The 22,888-nt window shown below is 35.7% G+C and overlaps 1 protein-coding gene and 1 non-coding gene across 2 annotated transcripts in view; one reads left to right on the top strand and one right to left on the bottom strand.

Annotated features, from left to right (window-relative positions):
* The first annotated feature begins 359 nt into the window (after positions 1-359).
* Positions 360-6,617, top strand: LOC115213125. The gene is made up of 2 exons (XR_004999778.1): positions 360-655; positions 5,226-6,617. It is a non-coding gene; the product is annotated as an uncharacterized LOC115213125 (transcript).
* Positions 6,618-16,053: 9,436 nt separating this feature from the next.
* LOC115213015 (4-coumarate--CoA ligase 2) overlaps positions 16,054-22,888 on the bottom strand; it is a 36,727-nt gene continuing 29,892 nt past the window's right edge. The window contains exons 10-12 of the mRNA XM_029781912.2: positions 21,270-21,352; positions 20,163-20,328; positions 16,054-17,215 (exon numbers count right to left, since the gene is read on the bottom strand). Coding sequence (XP_029637772.1) covers positions 17,088-17,215; positions 20,163-20,328; positions 21,270-21,352 — 377 coding nt within the window. The 3' untranslated portion in view covers positions 16,054-17,087. The remainder of the gene's footprint in view (positions 17,216-20,162; positions 20,329-21,269; positions 21,353-22,888) is intronic.

Genomic DNA, 22,888 nt, shown 5'->3' with positions numbered 1-22,888 from the left:
TATGTATGTGTGTGTGTGCGTGCGTGCACGCATGTTCGTACGTTCGTGTGTGTGTGTGTGCACGTAAAAAATCGCTCCTTGTATTCTTAGCCCATAGCTTAAACAGTTTAAATATAACAACCCTTTACAGATGTATGTATGTACGTATGTATGTATGTTTGTGTGTGTGTGCGTATGTGTGTGTGTGTGAATATATGTACATAAATATGTATGTGTAATAAGTCACAATGAGTAGTCCAGTATCTGTTTACTGTCTATTCTCTCCATATGTGTGTGTGTCGATGGGTGGATGTGCCAATAATCTGTCACATTTACTCAAGTTTCAATGAAAGCTGAAAACTTAAGGAAAATGTGTATGGCATACCAGTAATCTGGAGTCTATAAAATAAAGTATGAAGCAAGTATTTAGATCAATTTAATGGTATATACCCAATTCTAAAATGTGGTCTTGTGCAAAGTCAGAAATCAATTCAAAGAATTTTTGGAATTTCTGAAATTGAAATCTTTATTATTTTTTTTCCTAAGGGGCATAACTCTTAATGCATATTTACAAATCCTGATGTCTACGACAGCCAAGGTTACGATCGGTTTATCAGTGATATTCACAGCCTCAATTGTTACTTATGTACATCTTTCACAAATTTTGGATAGAAAGGTAACATTATCTTTGTATATTCTCATATCGTTACATTCCTCTTCCTTAAATATAATACCAATCCTTGAAGAAAATAAGTTGAAACTGTACTCAATATTCGCAGGTGCTCACGAATTATCTTCTATCAGTATTACAATTCCTCTCAGCATAATTGATAGAAGGGCATTTAAGTGCTGTAACTTATTTATTATTATTATTATTATTGAAACTGTGAAAATTATATAGTGTTCCTACATTGGTAGAAATGTTGATTATTCTTATTGTAGTTACAGTCTTAGAAATGACCGGAAGATACTAAGGTTGTTCTGATAGATATTTCCTCCAATTTAACTCGGTTCTGTTTGCTCACAATACACGGGAACTCCTACCACACCCTACTTACTTAATAATTGCCCCAGATAGATCATTTCCCTACTGTTTAAGTCCCAAGTCTGTTCAAGTAGCATGCTCAACAGTGGCTGTAATACCGAACCAATGGTTTCTTGAATAGTAACGTAACACCTACCCCCATCTCGTGTCATTGGATTTTTCAGAGCTGACCGAGATTGTTTATAGATAACAATCACTCTCTTTTCATTATTTATATTACTTACTGGTCTTTAGATCTTTGACATCCTATCGTCTAAGCAGTAGCACTTTTTTCTTCTCTTTTCTATTTAACGTCTTTCAAACACGTGGTAAAATATGAATGCAGAAATATTATTATTTTTGTTTAATGGCTTAGTAAGAGGAGAAGGGGCAGCATCCAAAACTCTTTCAAGGCTTCTGTGACTGGTGGGAAGAAAAGAGTTATTTATCCTCAGACCAGAGACCTGGTTCGAACGCTTTCTACTAAGTGGACTCTACTAAAGACACCCATGGGTTAGGTGGCGGTGTTAAACTAAGCTACGAATTAAGTCTACCACTCATGTCATGACAAGTTTTTTTAAAACAAAATTTGATATACTAAAGTATGTTTTTATGTTTAAAACATGCTGTGTGGATGAGGAACAAAACCGGAGGAATATGTCTCAAATTGTAGTAAAACAGTACGAGTATCAACCTTATTGCAGTTTCGGATTTCGTCGAGTCTTCATGAGGGTTCACTTAAACATTTGTACTTTCTTATCTTTTGATCATATTCAGATTTTTTTTTCGTGGAGAAAAGACTGTTAATAATCCAAGTTTTCTTAATGATTATGATTATTAGCATCATAATAGAAGAATTTAAGGGTCTTTTATAGACAACTCTCAGTCAATTGACTTGGACCAGTTGCAAAGAAACCTTAATTTAGTTCTGCTATCAAGGATGCTAAATCTACACAACAAACTTAAGTAAAACTGGTTACAGTAGTGAGAGTTAAACTTAGAGTACATGAAATACTTCCTCATATTTTCTTTATTCATTGTTTGCTCTAATCTTTAGCAAGTATAACTGTTACTGTGGTTGATCAGGGTTGCTATTTAGGTCAGAAAAGTAATTATTTATATTCAATACATCATGGAGAGGGATTTAATCTGTAGTAGTTAATTAGCACTTTTTGAAACTTCAAGTCAACCAACTGGTTGGAGCTCTGTCAATTTTATTCTAATTTCTCCTGGTCACAAATGTGGTTTATCTTCAACACATCAAGACAATTAAGTCGCTGAACAAAATGATCATTCTATGTAAATCACTCTACATCCTTCATACAATGAAGATCATTAATTCTAAAGTTTCTTCCTAGTTCACTCATAAATATGCTGTGGCAGTGCTTCCTACTTTGTTTCCAATTCCACATACTTCTGAAAATCTTTATCCCAGCAATTTTATTACAGTATACATGCGAGTTATCAACTACTAAAACTTGCTCCTAGACAACTGTCCTTCAAAATGTCTTTTCCATTCATCATCATCATCATCACCATCATTTAGCATCCATGTTCCATAGTGGTATGTGTTAGACAGTTTGACAGGATCCCTCAAGTCCAAAACTGCACCGTGCTTCAGTGTCTGCTTTGGCATGGTTTCTACAGCTGGATGCTTACCCTGACATAATGGTCCAGCATAAACTACTATCTTTGCTAAACTCTTGAATCTTTCTCTTCAGGAATTCATCACCATCTTTGGAAACATGCTATAATCTGCCCAGTCACCCCTAAAATGGCAAACCTTCATGGCCATTCAAATTACCAAACTATTGTTTTAATTTCCAACATGAGAAAGGGACATTAAGTGATGATAATGATGATACCTTAAATCTCTCTTTTCCTTTTCAGTTGAGCCATATCTACCTGAGACTTGTTCTCCTATATGAATGACATGTGGTTTCTTGCACTCTAAAGATTTGGTGAAAACAATATTGATGCACCTAATATCAATACAATCTTCAACTCTATATAAAACTTCTAGCTAATTTGCCAACACTCAATATATCTCTTGACTTGGAAGCTTCATATTAAAATGCAGTGTAAGGTGACTAAATTTTCTTCAGCCCATATTCCGTCACCTCCAGTATACCCTAAGATTCATTTAAGACTCTTGCTTTCTTCTCGGCATAAATGATCTGATTACTGTCACTTTTAACAGTGCTTACTTCTTAACTTTTTATTTGTAAGCATTATTCCACCATTTAACCTAGACACCTCCACCAGAACTGCACTGTCTTGGTCAACAGACACATTACAAAATAGTTTCCTTCAACATCTTATATATAAAAGAGAGGTTGTGTGTCTGTTTCCTACAATTTAGATTCCTAACTACTCCCACATTTTGCAGTGCAGTTTAACCAAAAGCGGGTATCTTATAGTCATGATTCATATCGAGCCCTTCTGGGTATTAGCGCGTGTCTACGATGAGTCTACGATTTAAAAAAAAATTTACCATCATTTTTTTCCATTTTAATGCATTTTTTCGCTATTAAAAAAAGGGAAGTAACTCTCTAAAAATGTCTACGATGAGTCAACGATTTAAAAAAAAATTTACCATAATTTTTTTTTCCATTTTTAATGCATTTTTTGCTATTTTTTGGCTATAACTCTCTAAAAATGCTTATATAGTTATTTCCCTTACAAACCCGAGCAACGCCGGGCGATACTGCTAGTTAAATATAAAAATAAAACACAAATCAATGAACCATATTTTATATTTTACTTTCTCATGTCATAGACAACACATGTATAACACCACATGTTCCTAAGGTACTCTTAGTTGATTTCACTCTGTTCTAAACATTCAGATCTAATCTCTGGTTTACTCCTAGCACACATTTTTACTGCAAGCATTGATCTGTAAATGTTCAGGTTGGTTATCGCACTCACCCAGTCTGAGGTGGTCTGCAATGATTATGGACACTAGTGCTCTTCCTCTAAACTAAATTATTGAATATTATTACTGTATCATCTTTCCTTTTCCCAGGTTCTATACTTAACACTTCACTAAAATCCTTCTGTAATTTCCTATCTATCCATGTTCTTTATATTTACACTGACAATGCAAAAATATCTAATTACAATATATAATTACAAATGTTCAAAGTGAACATCAACCATCTTTATCTCAACAGTTTTGGCAGCCTGGAGAAGTTGTAGGCACTGGCATTTCTCTGATTGACTGTAATTGGCGAACATCTATGAGATGGCTAATTTTGGGTCTAATTTTTGGCAATGAATTTCTGCAATGTATAGCATTATGTACTTGGTTTGAATGCTATCCTAATCCACCTTTTCTGTACGTATTGGCACATGAGCCTGTGCAGCATAAGTTGAGCACTTAGGGTTATCCTTTAGTTGGAATGCGGGAGGGCAATGTTCCAATTGGTATCATTTGGGATATTATCCCAATAATGTAACTAGAACAAATTTTTGTGAAAAACTAGAATGTTCGTCTGTATCCAACCTCTTCTCAAGATATAAGGAATAACATTCATAAGCATAATCTGAGGCTGAAGAATCAGATTCTGTGCAAATTAATAATCCTGGAATTGTCAGTAATTGTAATTTTTTTTTTTGTGAGGGTCATCTTCCTGTTACTAATCACTACTACTTTGGTATATATCATAGAGTCTCAGCAATTTAACTTGATGAGAATGCTAAAGGATAAAAGGGCAAGGCCATGAAACCATTCTTCTAAAGTTGTATTAAGTGTATGCTGATTTCCAAATGTGGACTTATGTTAAACAGTTATATTAAGAACACTCTAAGCTGTTAGTTATGTTCTGAAATCTTAACTCTTTTGCAATCACATTTTGAATGCAACACATTGTTACTTGTTTCAATTAATTTTGGAAAATCGACAACTTAAAAGGATTTAGTAAAATAATTGTTATCATATTAAATATTGTTTGGAATATGCCTCTACAAGTGGTTCTATGATGCTAAATTTCAAATTAAACAGGCACATTAAAGTAGATAATTTGCATTACAAAATAGAGGCAGGCTACTATCAAAAGCTTCAAATCTGTAACATGTAATTCATATTGGAAAACAGCTAACAAGATTTAAAATGGGTAATTGGTAGATTATTAATGTGATGTTTTTAGCTCAAGAAACAATTTGATAATTGTCAAATTTTAACTATGTAATTTTTTTTTTTCTTGTATTCTGGTTTCAGAAAATGAAGGCTGGCATTTTGAATGATGTAAATAAGGAACAGAAGAAAATTCAAAATCTGAAAATGTTGCAAACACAAGCAGAACTGAAGAGAGCCTATGAACGAGAGGCTAAAAATGCAGAGAGCTGAATAAATTAAACATTTACATTTGGATTAAGTAATTTATAAATATATATATATATATATGTATTTTAACAGGTCGCAAATCTTGGCAGAGGAGTGGGTTAAATCAAATTAGTATGTACCTATTGATCTTGGAAGTATTGAACTCAGACTGGATAAGGATGTAACTAAATATCACAAGGCATTTTGTTTGCCATACTACTGATCCTGTTGTCATATACTTACTTTTCCAGTTACCTTTTATGGGTTACTGGGCAACTACAAAATACTTCATTTTTATGAAGTGTCAAAAAAGGAGCAAGATAGCCTGGTGAAATTAAGCTGAAAACTTTATCAATTGTTATTCTGATTTTTTTCCGATCTTCAGAAGAATGTGATACATATACATACATACATTTATATATATATATATATGTCTGATTAATCCGGACTGTTGCCATAGTAACAAAGCTAAAGCATGCAGAGTGAAGCCGCTTGGCAAAGATTGACCTTGAACTCTGCTGTGCATGTGCACTAAGTTTTAACATTCCTGCTCATTTCTTCTGTTTACAGCGGTGCTTGGAAGAAAGGCATGTAGCATGTGATTGTTGCATTGACCATGACAGAGAATGTTGTCACGGCAATGAGAGAACCACAACCAGCAGAAGTGAGAAAAACATTGCAGATGTGCATGCAGCCTTGAGGGAAAATCGTCAAATCACCATTTGTTAGTTATCAGAGCATGTGCAGATTAGTTATGGTTCAGTTCAGTCCATTATCACTGAAGATTTGGGTATGAGATGCATGTCTGCCAAGTTTGTGGCAAAACTGCTTTCAGCTGACCAAAGAGACACCTGCAAGATCGATCTCCTTGATTGTTTCAAGTATGGTGGAAACTTTTTGAAAACTTTGCATGGGGCTCTGAGCAGGTATCGCCAAGCTTTTGGCAAAATTTGATGCAGATTCTCTACTTAACTTTCTCTGTTATTGTCAATGTGATGATCACATGTTACACACCTTCCTTCCAAGCACTGCTGTAAACAATAGAAGTGAGCTAGAATGTTAAAACTTAGTGCGCATGCACGCCAGAGTTTAAGGTCGATCTGTACCAAGCGGCTTTACTCTGCATGCTTTAACAGTCTGGATACTTATTGATCAGACCACGTATATATATATATATATTGAGAAAGAGGGGTACACAGATAAATATGGTTGGGCTATAAAAAAACACAACCATCTACAAGATTTGTTTATAAATAATGTTTCAATGAAATAAAATATTGCATGCCACTGTTTTAATTTTTTTTTTTTGTCAGAGATACCCTAATTCTTATCTTTGAATTTAACTGACAAAGGCATATAATCTGTATATTTTAAAATTTCACTTTTAGGATGCTTCTTTTACAAGCTTTTATCCCAATCCTTTTATTTTAATACTAGCAGTATCGCCCGGGGTTGTAAGGGAAATAACTATATAAGCATTTTTAGAGAGTTATAGCCAAAAAATAGCAAAAAAATGCATTAAAAATTGAAAAAAAATTAAGGTAAATTTTTTTTTTAAATCGTTGACACATCGTAGATATTTTTAGAGAGTTACTTCCCTTATATAAAAGCGAAAAAATGCATTAAAATGGAAAAATATGATGGTAAATTTTTTTAAAATCGTAGACTCATCGTAGACGCGCGCTAATACCCAGAAGGGCTCGATATGAATCATGACTATAAGATACCCGCTTTTGGTTAAACTGCACCGCAAAATGTGGGAGTAGTTACGAATCTAAATCGTAGGAGACAGACACACAACTTCACTCTTATATAAAGATGCTTTTTTTTTTTCAGTCATAGAGTTAGATTTATGAAGGTCTTCAGTAGAAAATCCTTCGAATTCTGACTCGCTGCTTGATATAATGAAATTCGTATCCATTTTTTGTCAGAATTACAAATTTTGAAAACACAATAGGAACAAATTTCGGAAAAAAATCTCCCATAATTCACGGAATTAAAATTACACTTCGATTTTTGTACAAAACTGTATTTGAAGTGTTTACGAAGTATAATACGTGTTTTCCCGAATGTACTAAAGAGATTTACTCTGATATTCTCATTTAAATATGAATAGGTAAATTCGGGCGGTTTGGTAACGAAAGGGTTAAACGGATGCATACATTTATTAATAACTATATATAAGTGTCGTCTGTTTATACATAAACACTGTTTCATACTTTCAGTTTAGTCTTCCTCAAATCACTCTGTCGCTATTTACTCTCTTCCAAGAACATTTTACTCATGTATCTATCAGCGTGATAGACAGAAACAAATATTACATCGCCATCGCATTCTATTGTCTACCTGTCAACACACACACAGTGAATTACTTTCAGTTTATTCGTTGCACACTATGTGTGTGCGTGTGGTGTAAACCACATTAAGAAAAGCATTTGACATACACACCAGAATGTGAGTTTTCTGTAAATTTTGCTTAATTGGAATTTAAATTTTAAAAACTGGACCTGGCATGACCCGATGCATTCTACTCTTAAAAATGCTAGGTAAATTGTAATTGAAGAAATCCTATATTGTAGATTTCTATAACTGACAAAGGGAGGCAGATAAAATCTGCCTTTTATAATAAGAGATTAGTATATACATATTTAAAAAAATACAATTTGAGTCAGTTGAATGATTCATTTTACTCCAAAATACAATGTAGTGCTTGAGATAAATCTGAAATTGCCATTTTTAAAAATCTCAGTTGGTGAATTACACTGCCATTGCTTATAGGTTTTAAAATGGGCCAGACACTGGTTCCTTATAGTTTTGATGGTGAGAGGGACAATTAATTTGGTGCTGAAGAAATATTGCAAAGATCATAATTTTAAGAGCACCAGTTTCTTCATTTTTTTTTCATTATATATCACTAATATATTATCAGTAAATGAGATATGCACACAAATACATGATAGGCTTTTACACAGTTTCCATACTCCATTCAGAAAGCATTGGCTAACCTACAGCCATGGTAAAAGCATTTACTCATGTACTGTATAGTGGTATTGAACCCAGAACCAAAATAATTACAAAGCAAGCTTCTTAACCAGTAGTACCTCTCCAAATACTCCAATCTAGGAAAAGTCGTCACAGATCCCCACCCACTATAAACCTGTTCCTATTCCTCGAATGATATCTTAAAATCTCAATGCTTCAGTCAAAGCAACTACTATTATTCTCCTTCTTGGTTGATGGGGTTCTTTAGTCTTGCAAGTTACAAGGCAATCTTACTAGTGTTGGTAGAATGAAAAAAAGCACCCACTATGCTGTAAAGTGGTTGGCATTAAGAAGAGCTTCCAACCACAGAAATCATAGAATAAAATGTTAGGTCCTTGTCAAACATCTAACCCATGCCACCATGGAAAATAGATGTAAAACTGATGATGCTGTTGACATTCATACCTTATGATTAAAAACAGAAACTGTTCATATAACTGGTTTCTTCTAAATTGAATCCATATTTCAGTTTGTAATTTTCTACATGAACATCATAAGATGAAGTGTCAAACATATTAAAAAAAAAAAACAGAATTTAATGATGTTAGTGAGAAGGGTTGAGCTGTACCTATGACTTCGCTCATTGCATCTTTGAGAGATTGGTGACATTGATATGGCTTATGTTCAGATAGGTGGGCAGGGAATTTGAGAGGTTTCATCTTTTGGGGAGGAAGAATCGAGTATGATGGTTAATGTGTAGCTGGGGCTGGTATGCAAGTAGTCGGCTTTTGTAAGGAAAGCAAGATGTGGGAGTGTGGTGATGAGTAAGTACTTTCTTTTAGATGAGGTCTGGGATGTTTGTGTAAGTAACAGAAGTCAAAGTAGTATACCATTCTAGATATCACCTGAGCATTGTAGTTTGGGACACTTATTTTCAGGCTCAGAAAAGCAAAGATATTCTTTGGGATACATTTTTTGGCTGTGTTATGGATGTGGCATCACCATGAGAGTTTATCAGTGAGGCCTTGTTTTTGGAGCAACTTTTATATTTCTTTACAAACTGTAGCCATCACTTGGAAATGTGTCTTGATTTGGTAACATATAACAAACTTTTATTGGTTTAGGTGTTTGTATGGCCATGAGCAGACATAGACATCCTTTTGGCCCTCCTTCTCATTAACCCAGCTGGAAACTAAAGTTGTGTTCAATTTCAGCTGGAGCAAGGGCTTATATGTATTGGGTCATCCCATAAATAATGCGTTTTTTTTATACTTCTTTCATTTTTCGTGGTACCAGTGCCTGTGGCACACAAGAAAACCATCCGAACATGGCCGTAGCCAGTACCGCATCGACTGGCCTCCGTGCTGTGGGAACATGGTGGCACATAAAAACACCATCCGAAGACCCGGCAAGACTAGTCAGGTCATAACCCGTGGGCCCTACCTGGGACGTAGTCAGTCCACCTGTACATACCTTCCTTCTTGTGACACTTGTGAAGACCTGCTGAGGCAAGTGAAAATCAAAATCAAATCAAAACAAATCAAAATAGATGAACATCAATGGAATTTGTATCCTTGTGGTACCAGTGCCGTGGCACACAAGAATCCATCCGAACGTGGCCGTAGTCAGTACCGCTTGTGGTACCAGTGCCGGTGGCACACAAGAATCCATCCGAACGTGGCCGTAGTCAGTACCGCTTGTGGTACCAGTGCTGGTGGCACACAAGAATCCATCCGAACGTGACCATAGTCAGTACCGCATCACTGGCCATCGTGCTGTGGGCACATAACAAACACCATCCGGTCGTAGCCGTTCGCCAGCCTCATCTAGCACCTGTGTCGGTGGCACATAAAAAGTAGTCAGTACCGCTTGTGGTACCAGTGCCGGTGGCACACAAGAATCCATCCGAACATGGCCGTAGTCAGTACCGCATCACTGGCCATCGTGCTGTGGGCACATAACAAACACCATCCGGTCGTGGCCGTTCGCCAGCCTCATCTAGCACCTGTGTCGGTGGCACATAAAAACACCTTCCGAAGACCCGGCAAGACTAGTCAGGCCATAAACCATGGCCCCTACCTGGGACGTAGTCAGTCCACCTGTGCATACCTTCCTCCTTGTGATACTTGTGAAGGCCTGTTGAGGCAAGTGAAAATCAAAATCAAAATCAAATCAAAACAAATCAAAATAGATGAACATCAATGGAATTTGTATCGTTGTGGTACCAGTGCGGTGGCACACAAGAGAAAACCATCCGAAAGTGGCCGTAGCCAGTACCGCATCGACTGGCCTCCGTGCTGTGGGCACATGACAAACACCATCCGATCGTGGCCGTTCGCCAGCCTCATCTAGCACCTGTGTCGGTGGCACATAAAAACACAAACCGAAGACCCGGCAAGACTAGTCAGGCCATAACCCATGGCACTTCCTGGGACGTAGTCAGTCCACCTGTGCATACCTTCCTTCTTGTGACACTTGTGAAGACCTGTTGAGGCAAGTGAAAATCAAATCAAAACAAATCAAAATAGATGAACATCAATGGAATCTGTATCTTTGTGGTACCAGTGCCGGTGGCACACACTTTGTGGTACCAGTGCCGGTGGCACACAAGAGAACCATCCGAACGTGGCCGTAGCCAGTTCCGCATCGACCGGCCTCCGTGCTGTGGGCACTTAACAAACACCATCCGATCATGGCCGTTCGCCAGCCTCATCTGGCACCTGTGTCAGTGGCACATAAAAACACCTTCCGAAGACCCGGCAAGTCTAGTCAGTCCACCTGTGCATACCTTCCTTCTTGTGACACTTGTGAAGACCGGTTGAGGCAAGTGAAAATCAAATCAAATCAAAATAGACAAAATAGATGAACATCAATGGAATTTGTATCTTGTGGTACCAGTGCCTGTGGCACACAAGAAATCCATCAGTGCCGTAGTCAGTGCGGTGGGCACATGACAAACACCATCCGATCGTGGCCGTTCGCCAACCTCATCTAGCACCTGTGTCGGTGGCACATAAAAACACCATCCGAAGACCCGGCAAGACTAGTCAGGCCATAACCCATGGCCCCTACCTGGGACGTAGTCAGTCCACCTGTGCATACCTTCCTTCTTGTGACACTTGTGAGACCTGTTGAGGCAAGTGAAAATCAAAACAAATCAAAATAGATGAACATCAATGGAATTTGTATCTTTGTGGTACCAGTGCCGGTGGCACGTGGCACATAAGAAAACCATCCGAACGTGGCCGTAGCCAGTACCGCATCGACTGGCCTCCGTGCTGTGGGCACGTACAAGCACCATCCGATCGTGGCCGTTTGCCAGCCTCATCTGGCACCTGTGTCGGTGGCACATAAAAACACCATCCGAGCGTGGCCGTCTGCCAGCCTCGTCTGGCACCTGTGTCGGTGGCACATAAAATCACCCACTACACTCTCGGAGTGGTTGGCGTTAGGAAGGGCATCCAGCTGTAGAAACACTGCCAGATCTGACTGGACTGGTGCAGCTTTCGGGCTCCCCAGACCCCAGTTGAACCGTCCAACCCATGCTAGCATGGAAAGCGGACGTTAAATGATGATGATGATATATATATGGAAATCGATCAATGGAAATTGCAGATGTGTTACCAGTGCCGGTGGCATGTAAGAGAACCTTCCGTTTCGCGACCATTGCCAGCACCGCCCCGTTTCGTGTCCGTTGCCAGCCTCGCCTGGCCCTTGTGCCGGTGGCACATAAAAACCACCATCCATTCGTGGCCGTTTGCCAGCTCTGTCTGGCACCTGTGCGGGTGGCACGTAAAAAGCACCCACTACACTCACGGAGTGGTTGGCGTTAGGAAGGGCATCCAGCCGTAGAAACACTGCCAGATTTGACTGGGCCTGATGAAGCCTTCTGGCTTCACAGACCCCAGTAGAACCGTCCAACCCATGCTAGCATGGAAAACGGACGCTAAACGACGATGATGATGATGATGAAGATAAACAAAGTTCTTTTTTAATCTAAAATATACTCTCCTTCATTTTCTACAATGCTCTTGCATATATCTGATAGACTTGCAAGGCCCCTCTCCAAAATTCACTTGTCTCTGATGAAAAATATTCCTCCAGTACTGTTCGGACCTTGTCTACAGAATTCATATTTTTCTGTCCAAATGATTTTGAAGACTGCAGACTAAATGATAATCAGATGGGGCAATGACTGGCGAATATGGTGAGTTGGGGCATTGTTTCCCATTCGAACAGCTCCAGCCGCTCGAATGTCATCCTTGATGTATGTGGTCAAGTATTATCCTGATGGATATTTTATGCTTTGAAAAAGTTGCAGTTTTTGAGATCGTTATTTTGTCTTGAAACCGTAGATGATCATCATTGTTCTAGCACTGACTTAAGTCTCTCAAGCTGTTCGCAGATCTCCTTTGTTATTGTTTGGTTTAGGTTTAACAGTTCAAAGTGGTAAACCTTTCATATCCACCAAACAAACAACAATACCTTATGTGGGTGAAGACCTTGAGCCTGGGGTACCAGTGTTTCTCCTTTCCCTACCCACCACCTTTGACACTTGACATTTTTATAGAGAACCCATTTCTTGTCACCAGTCACTATTCGGTCACAAAACGGTTCATTCCTGATACATGACAGCAAAGAATAGCCCACATTCACTCTTGGTGCATGATAAGACTCAGAAAGTTTGTGAGGAGCACATTGACCCAATTTGCTGACTTTTCTGATGGCACACAAGTGTCAATGACCAAATCCAAGCTTCTCTGCTAGTTCCTCAACAGTTACGATGGGATTTTCTTCCACCAGTGTTTGCAAGATGTCCTTGTTGAACTCTACAGATCTTCCAGGACGAGGCTTGTTTTCTAGGCTGTAGTTTCTGGCTTGGAATTTCTGGAACCGCCATTGACGCTGGCTTACACTTATTGTCCAATCTCCTTACACTGCATTACTATTCCTCGCACTTTCCGATGCATTGTTGCTTTTATTGAACTCATATAGCAAAATATGCAAGTTGATACAGGTAGTTTATCCCATCCCCCTTCGACTTTTAGTTCATGCAATTGAAAAAAACAACGCATTATTTATGGGATGATCCAGTATAATACATAATAAAGGGCCTTATTCAAGGATGCAATATGTTGCCCTGTTCAGGAATTGAACCTATAACCATATGATCATAAATCAGACACTAGGCTATGGGCATTCATATAATTCTTCACAAGTAGAATAAATATGAAATTAAACTAAGTCATGTTAGCTAAGGTAGTCCTCAGGTATACAGGTAGCTGTTTGCACCCTAAGAATTAAAATTCTACCAGCACAATGAAAAGGTGAGTTTTTAAACCAGAAAAGAGACTGTACTACACACTTACATGTATGTTTGCTTTCTCTGGAAAAAATAAGTACAACACTTTGTAATCCATAAGAATTATATATTCTTTTTCAGAAATAAAGTGTCTTGCATGAAATGTTACATTCTGTTCCATCTGATGTTACAACATAAATATCTTCAGTTTATATTTTCATAGGGCTTCATGCTAATACAAACCAACAATAGTCTACCACTCTGATGACTAGAGGTTTTATCTGTTAGCTGACATGTTTTTCATACTAACCTGCCTTTGGTCCAATGATACAAATTTCTTGAAAAGTGATCTAAAATATAAAATATCATTATCATCGTTTAACGTCCATTTTCCATGCTAGCATGGGTTGGACAGTTTGGCCGGGGTCTAGGAAGCCAGGCTCCAGTCTGATCTGGCAGTATTTCTACAGCTGGATGCCCTTCCTAATGTCAACCACTCCTTGAGTGTCATGGCTGCTTTTTATGTGCCACCAGCACGGGTATCTTGACTACAATTTCCATTTGATTATTATTTTGATGTTGGTGTTGACGTACTTGACTCAATAGGTCTCGTTCAAACTATCAGCTTAATAATACTGTAACAAAATATTAGTAATCAAAACCCAGAAAAATAACACACCAAATAAAGATGCATTGCACTGATTGTCTAGATAAAGTCATCAGTTTCTTGAATGAAGAATTATGAATTCTCAGCTCATCTGGATGATATTAGTAAAGATCTTGAAGTTACAGTAGAATGTATAATAGAAATACTTAGTAATGGAGTATCAAAATACCAAGGAAAATGACAGTCTGGTTATTGTTATAGTTTAACCCCAGATTAGACCTATAAGCTTTTGTGAACATCATGAATCATTGTGTACCTATGACCCTACTCAGTGTCATTGATCAGGCGTGATTTGAGGAAGTATTGTTTGCTATTTCTAGCAGGTTGGCCCACCATGTGGAGTCTCCCATATCGACTCAGGCAGTTTGGTGTTCTAAAGTGCTAAAATTAAACTATTATACATCAGAAGGAAACAGCAAAATTGATAAAAACAAAATTAAAGACACGTTTTTCGTTTTTGTATAAACCCATTTATTTTTTCTTTACAATTATGAACACAAAATTACTGAGTTCTAGGCATGCCTACAGGCTACAAGAGTATGTAATACAGATCTCGTTTCAAAAGAACACTTATCTTCAGATATGTAAACAATTCAAAGTGTTATATTACTGAACTACATTCTTGTAAATTATCTCTGTATGAGGTTTCCTGTATGCAGAATCGTGGATGTAATGAATTATGAAAATCGGACTGTTATTTAAACCCATTATAAATAGTTGGTAAAAATATTGCATCTATATAAAAATGTATGACTAAAAGTTAGTCCAGTCTATTTAAGCCCCAATTCTAACACGCATTAAGGCAGTTATAATACAAAAGCAATCATCTTGATATCTGATATGTAGTACACTGTGAACCTGTACAAGCAATGTTGATTTGATAGAGTGAGTACAGCACAAATATTTAGTCACTATCAACAAATCATCCGTGCAGATTGTTCAGCAAAAAGTTGCAGAACTGTCTTTCTGAGGCTTGAGAGACTATATTTATTGCAATACAAAAGCAATAAAAAATCTTGAATGGGAATATTATGGATTTCCAGCATACACCCAAGGCCTCAAATTTGTGGGATGTATATAATTGATTAGATACTTGACTGATACTTATTCTATTGACCTTAGAAGAATGAAAGACAAAGTTGACATTGGAGGGATTTGACCATAGATTTTAAAGGTAAGAACCTAAATACAGTAAGGCATATTGGTTGTTATTTTGCCAGTTTTGCAATTCTACTGTTGAATAATTTAGCAAAATGAAACATAGAAATGTTTTTATAATCCTGAAAACACCATCTCCCCTGCCCCCAAATCTTTCAAATTTTGACACAAAGCCAGGAATTTTAGGGGAATGGGTAAGTTGATTTCATCAACCCAGCACTTGATACATACATCATTTTATTGGCCTTAAAAGGATGAAAGGCAAAGTCAATAATCCTTTCTTCTATAGATATAAGACCTGAAATTTTGAGGGATTGGAGCTAGTCAATTACATCAACTACAGTGATAAACTGGTACTTATTTTATCGATCCTGAAAGGATGTAAAGTTGAACTCGGCAGAATTTGAACTCAGAATGTAGAGATAGATGAAATATCACTAAGCATTGCATCTGGTGTGCTAACAATCCTACCAGTTCGCCACCTTAAAATATTGATTAATAATAACACACGTAAAAGTATTCTAATTATGTAATTTGTTAGTAAAAATTAAAACATATTTCATTAGCAAACTTTTTCAGCAATATTTTTCATAGTAACTGAGTATAAATTTATATAGAAAAAATCTAATTTGCTTTCAGCAAACAAAACACTGTAAATGATTCACAACTATTGATAGAATAAGATTTATAATAAAATAATTGTTTCAATGTAGAAAAGCAGAATATTGTCTTGAATTTAAACAGCTTTCTTTACTTAAAATAATTTGGTATTTTAAGACTACAATTATACTACCTTTTTTAGTAATAATTTGCTGTATCATTTTTATTCAAGAGAAATTTGAAATCTACCGGTTTATAAATCAAATCTAGCTATATGCAGTGTTTTAAATAGGGAAAGTGACTTATCAGAAAGCCTTGTTTCATTGAAAATAATCTCCACTACAAAAACATTGAAGTGAATACTGCTGAGGTTATCTTCCAAAGGAAAACCAAATGTAAGGATTGTTATCAGTGAATAATAATTACTTTTGAAATGTGGTCAAGCAATACTTGAGCTTTGTGTAAACAAATAAAATATATTTAAAAAATATGTTGGAATGATGTTCATATGAATTGGCCACTGTAAGGAAATGGGTATGACATAAATATTTTTAATAATGTTACTGTACTATCTGTATAATAAAATATAAAGTGACAACATGCAGACATTTCTCAACCTTAATTCAGAAACGAATGTTTGAGAGAATTCTGATGGAGTCACTGGAATGCTTAATATTTAACTTGACATTGAAGCTTATTACTAAACATGTAGCTATCATTCTAAAAGTATAATCAAATATACACAATTTTTTGTTGTATAAAAAAAATGAAATCAAGTTGATTAAAACTACATCAAAAAACTGTTGAAAGATATTTTTAAAAAAAAAAAGAGTTCAATGATTAAAACCTAAGAAATAGTAGAAATAGTAAAAAGAATTTAGTGAATGAAATTCTTTTGTGTGTGTTTTAGCCCACATATATATATATATATTTCTTGTTTTTGTTTCGGTCTTCTGAAATATGTAACTGAATTATAATTTGAATAAGATAGAGATGATTTTTGAAGGCATCTCATTGTAATTAATCAAGACAAATATAAGGTTTACCATCAGTCATTAAGCTTATTTTTATAAGAATCTCGCAAAATTCTACGTAGTATTTTCCCAGCTGCTGATTTTGGAATTTCAGATACTAATTCCACACCTCCTCGGAGCTGCTTGTATGGAGCAACATTAGCTGAATATAAAGAAAAAAAAAGAGAGAAATCAGAAAGGAACATTATTAAGATACTACTGACATTTTTGTCTAAATTTTATCATTAAAAATAAGAAATCTAGATTGGTTTCCTTTTGTTTTTCAATACCATGGGACAATTTAAAGTCATCTTTGAAAACTAATATAACGGTGCCCAATTAATAAATGGAGTACCTCTCAAGGCCACAAACCGACAAAGTCTTTTGAGGTTTAAAGATAGAATGCCTTATGGTATTTGTTTCAACTCTCTTTGTGCTCTGAATTAAAATCCATGGTCAGCTTTGCTTTTCATCCATTCAGCATCACAAAAAATATCATTTTGTCAGTCCAATAAAATGAATTGGTAGAACTGTTTGAGTGTCAGATGAACTGCTTTGCAGTCTTTGTACTGGTTTCTTGTGTTCTGATAGCAATATGTTTGATGATTCTAATGCCAAGCTGCATTCGTTTTTAAAAAAATGCCTTTCCCTTGAACAACATGAGGGCAAAGAAAAGTGACTTGCATACACAGACACCTGCTAGTCTCCCACTAGAAAGAAAGAAACAACCTTGTAAAGGCCTGCACATAGAGATGCAGATAAATAGTCAACCATGACAGACAGAGGCTCTGGACTATCTCTCACTGTGAGCAACTGCCCAGTCTCCCTATGCTTCAAGAAGGCACGGTAGCAGGCATTAACTGTGGGTGACCTAATTACCTACATATATCTCCTTTACTAATCTATGGCATTGTGTCAAATTGTGTAATCAATTTATGCATTTATTCAATGGATGTCTACCATGTAGCAGATGACTACTTTTGTGTGACACAACTTAGTAAACTGACACAATATGTTCAGGCGTTTAATGTTGATTCTTAAAAACTTAATTCTTCTGTACATGGCTATGAGCATCATTTTTACCATAATACATTTCTAAATCTATCTCAAATCAATAAAAGAGTCTTTATATGGGTGCTCAACTGTTAGAAATAGCAACTAAATTTTCCTTAAATCTCATACTACTATGTTACAGAAACTGATAACTGATACCACATTGGGTCACAGTGTGAAATACATGATGCCTGAAATAAACATAGGATGGTAATAGACTATAAGTCTACTTAATCACTTATGAACTGGGGTAAAATAGCAACAAACAATTCTCACTTTCTTGCCTTGTCTAAGATACAGAAACCAGGTCAAAGATTAAATGAATATACCTGTATTACTAATTCAAATTTTATCTACTAAAATGAAAATCCAAAATTCTTAGTAGAGTCTGACAAAACACAAAAATAAACTTTACTGGAATTGAATCAAGTGCACAACTATTAAATCAATGGTTTACATGGACAGAACTGAATGGTGAATTTTGTATTGTTATTTTTCACATTTCACATGCTCCGTTTATTATGAAATTAGCCATAAACTAATGGCGTATGTATGTTTAGAAACAATTTTAGTGTTTAAATTTATGAAGAAGCTTCATTTGAGAAAGAGGGACCTTGTCTATAGAAGATTTTGACTTTCTTACAATGAAGTCTAATTTTGGCATATGCCAGCAATTTTGGGGCAAAGGGGTAAGTTTATTACATCAACCCTGAAAGAATGAAAGGCAAAGCTGACAGCAGCATTTCAACTCAGAACATAAAGAGCCAGAAGAAATCTTGCTTAGCATTATTATCTAATATACCGATGATTCTGCCAGCTCACTGCCTTAAGAAATTCCAGTAGTTGTAGTTGTGGAAGGGAAAAGACATTAAATTATTTAAAATTGCTTAAAGGTGGGAGCAAAGGAAGACACATAGTTTGAGTGAGCTAGGGAGAGTAATGTTCAGCAAACATCATCATCATTGTCGCTGGCATGGGTTGGATGGTTTGATTGATAACTGATGAGCTGGGGATCTGCACCAGGTTCCGATCTAATTTGGTATGGCTTCAAAGGCTGGATGCCCTTCCTAACACCAACCACTCCAAGAGTGTAGTGAGTGCTTTTTACGTGCCAAATTGAGAAGCAGCACCAGGTTCCACTGTTCAAATAGTAGTGGTAGAAGAGACATGAATAGTGAGCCACTGAGAATAGAGCAGCATAAATGAGTGAAAACTTGCACACAAAAATTTACTCTCTTTTACTTGTTTCAGTCATTAGACTGTGGCCATGCCGGAGCACCACCTTTAGATGAGCAAACTGACCCCAGGACTTATTCTTTGTAAGCCTAGTACTTATTCTATCGGTCTTTTTTGTCAAACTACTAATTTATGGGGACGTAAACACACCACCATCGGTTGTCAAGCAATGTTGGGGGGGACAAACACAGACACACAAACATATACACACACATACATATATACAAATACATATATACGACAGGCTTCTTTCAGTTTCTGTCTACCAAATCCACTCACAATTGTGCATATTTAAAAAAAACTTTCATTCATTTTATCACTTAATCAAAAGAAGAGCAACCAACATTTATGACGTTTTTAAAGATCTCTGAGATTGATGGAAAGGAAGAAGATAATCTTAGAAGGAGAAAATGTTCAAAATCTTGCAATACTATACACTTCATTAAAGCTTTGAAAGGTCAGGTGATATTAAATAAGTCAATTATTAAAACTAGTACCATAAATGAAATGGTTCTTTTAACAGACAGATTTTGTAATCTTGAAGCTATTATAGATAACAATTATTCAAGACGCTGCACAATGGGATTAGCCTAACAAGCCATATAATTGTAAACTACACAGTTCTGCCTGCATCCAGTTTTTGTATGTGAAAGAGTAGAGTGGAGAAACTTATGCATGCCTTGAAGATGAAGTGGAGTAGATTCTTATAATGATTTCAGTATTTTCTAAATCATTAAGTATCTCCTCTAATTTTAACTCCTTATTTTCCATTTGTTTAATGAAAGCAAACATAAATTATAAAATTTAAGTAAAATGTATACCTTTAACGAAATTCAAAACATCTTCCTCACGTATGGTGCTTTTATCGTTACAGACAACATAAGCTCGAGGTAATTCTCCAGCTTTCTCATCTGGGATACCTATCACAGCACAGTCTTTAATATCAGGATGTGTAATTAGTAGAGCTTCTAATTCAGCTGGAGGCACCTAGCGGAATAAAGAAATTAAATAAGAGTATTTATGTTTATTTAAAAAAAGAAGCCTAACTTATCTCAAGAATGCATGCAAATCTAAAAAGAACATGAGAATAAATTAGAACAAAATCCATTAATTATAATTGTAAATTTTAATAAATAGTAAAACTTGAAGAAAACTTGGAAAGTAATTCTTGAAATATCCTCTTCCTCCTCCTCTTTGCCACTGCTGATGCAGCCACCTTCGACAACCTCATAATATCCACTGTCCTATACTTTCATCAGTCAGATGAAACTTTGTTAAGGTAGACATTCTGTGGCTTGATGCTCTTTCGGTCATCAGCCCTCACCTGTCTTCAAGCAAAGTAATATTTCCTCTGGTCCCTTTGAGAAACAAACAGGTCAATGGCTGGACATATTTTCAAAGTAGATTGTAATCAAAGATATCATTTGTATAGATTGTGAGATTATTTTTGATGAGCATTCAAATGCAATACACACACACACACATGTATATATAGTGTGTGTGCTCGCATGTATATATAGATAGATAGATATATAACGTACAAAAAGACAAAAAAGTGAGAAATCAAACAGAGTATATGAGGTTGGCAGTCAGGAAAATTAGAAGCCTTTAACATTTTGAGCCTATGCTCTCTACAGATAGGACAGATGAAGATACACAAAAACAAAAAAAAACTACAGAAGAGAACAAATGTGTCTCAATTAGACAGTCACACTTACACACGTGCATGTGCACATGCAACAGGTTTCTTACAGTTTCTGTTTGCCAATTCTTTTCACACAGTATTTATCAGCCCAAGACCATAGTAGCAAACATCTATTGATAATGCCACTCAGTGGAAACACATACTAAAACACACCGTTCTGAAGAAACACTTCTTAACCACATAACTATGTCCATGTCTTTAATAACAAGAATAATGCAGTTACCTGAAAGCCTTTATATTTGATGAGCTCCTTCAACCGATCTGTGATGTAAAAATGTCCATCCTCATCATAATGTGCAAGATCACCTATAGTTTAAAGTAACAGCAATGGACATATAAATGGATTAATTTTGTATAACTTATCTTTTTTGTTGTCTTCCAGACATTTATGTTGTTGTTAAAATAAAATTTAGATTATAAATTCAAATGACATTTCATTATATATATATATATATATATATATAGGATTTTAAAGCTATTTTTGAAAAATATCTAAGTGTACATTGAATTAAAATCGAAGGGAAGAAGAATAGGAATAATGGAGAAATATTTAAGATTAAACGAAAAGTATAATTTAGACCCAATTATCTCTCTCTATATAAACGGCAGTTTGTCTGTGCATGTTTCTGTGTGTCTGTTTGCTTGTACCCTCACCCTGACCACGGCTTTCAACCGATTCTGATGAAACTTGACACACACATAGCCCAATGTCATAATTCAAAACTAACGCAGCGAAAATTTTGAAAAGTTCCCCCAGTTCTGAAAAAAATCGATAAATTCGTCATGGGGTCGAGAATCAGAAACACAAACCGCAAACTGTCTAGGGGACGCAACTCCACCTTTTTTACTCTCAAAAAAATTTACCATCATTTTTTTTCCATTTTTTTGCTATTTTTTGGCTATAACTCTCTCAAAATGCTTTATAGTTATTTCCCTTACAAACCTGAGCAACGCCGGGCGATACTGCTAGTAAATAATAAAGATGATAATAACAAAAATTGCGTAAATAAAGATACAAAGAATAATAATATAAACACAATTAAAAATAAATCAATATGATTGATAGTCTCTTATGGGATTCAAGTTAAAAGTAATATTATAACAGTAATAACTAAAACTATAGAATCCTTTATTATAGAAAACAAAAAATATATGGACTTATTCTCTAAAAATAATATAGAAGTGGGATATTCTACTACCAACAACGTAGAGAACATTATTTCATCACTTAATAAACATAAGTTGAATAAATATTACCATGATAAATTAAATAGGTATCCTAATAATAAGGCTAGAGACTTAAAAATTGCAATTGTAGGGATAAAAATCACTGTAAAATTTAAAGGTAGATGTAATTTAACTGATGTAGTATATAAATGTGTGGTTTCTGTAAACGAAAATAAGAATGATAAGAGAGAAATAAATAATAATAATATAAATATTGAAAGAATTTCAGAGAGAACATATATTGGTTCAACATCGAATAATATTAAACAATGAATAGCACAGCATATGAATTCATTGAAAAATAAGAAATTAATGAACTCGACAGGTTTGAGTAAATACATCTGAAGTTTAAAATTGAAAGGAATTAAATATAAAATTAAGTGGGAAATAATAAGTAAAACCAAATCGTATAGAATTGGGAATAGACTTTGTTTGTTGTGTACCCATGAATTCATGGAGATATTATGGGCAAAAAGTAAACTACTTAATGCACAGGATGAAAGAAAGATTAAATGTAAACACAAACTGAAGTGGTTAATTAATAAAATCTAACCCTCAAGCAAATAAACATAAATTAATTGTTAGAAATTATTATTAGATACTATTATTTAAATT

Source organism: Octopus sinensis, linkage group LG6 (assembly GCF_006345805.1).
Source record: "Octopus sinensis linkage group LG6, ASM634580v1, whole genome shotgun sequence".
In the NCBI taxonomy this organism is placed as follows: domain Eukaryota; kingdom Metazoa; phylum Mollusca; class Cephalopoda; order Octopoda; family Octopodidae; genus Octopus; species Octopus sinensis.
Note: the sequence above shows the minus strand (reverse complement) of the source record. Positions and strands in the feature narration are given on the sequence as shown.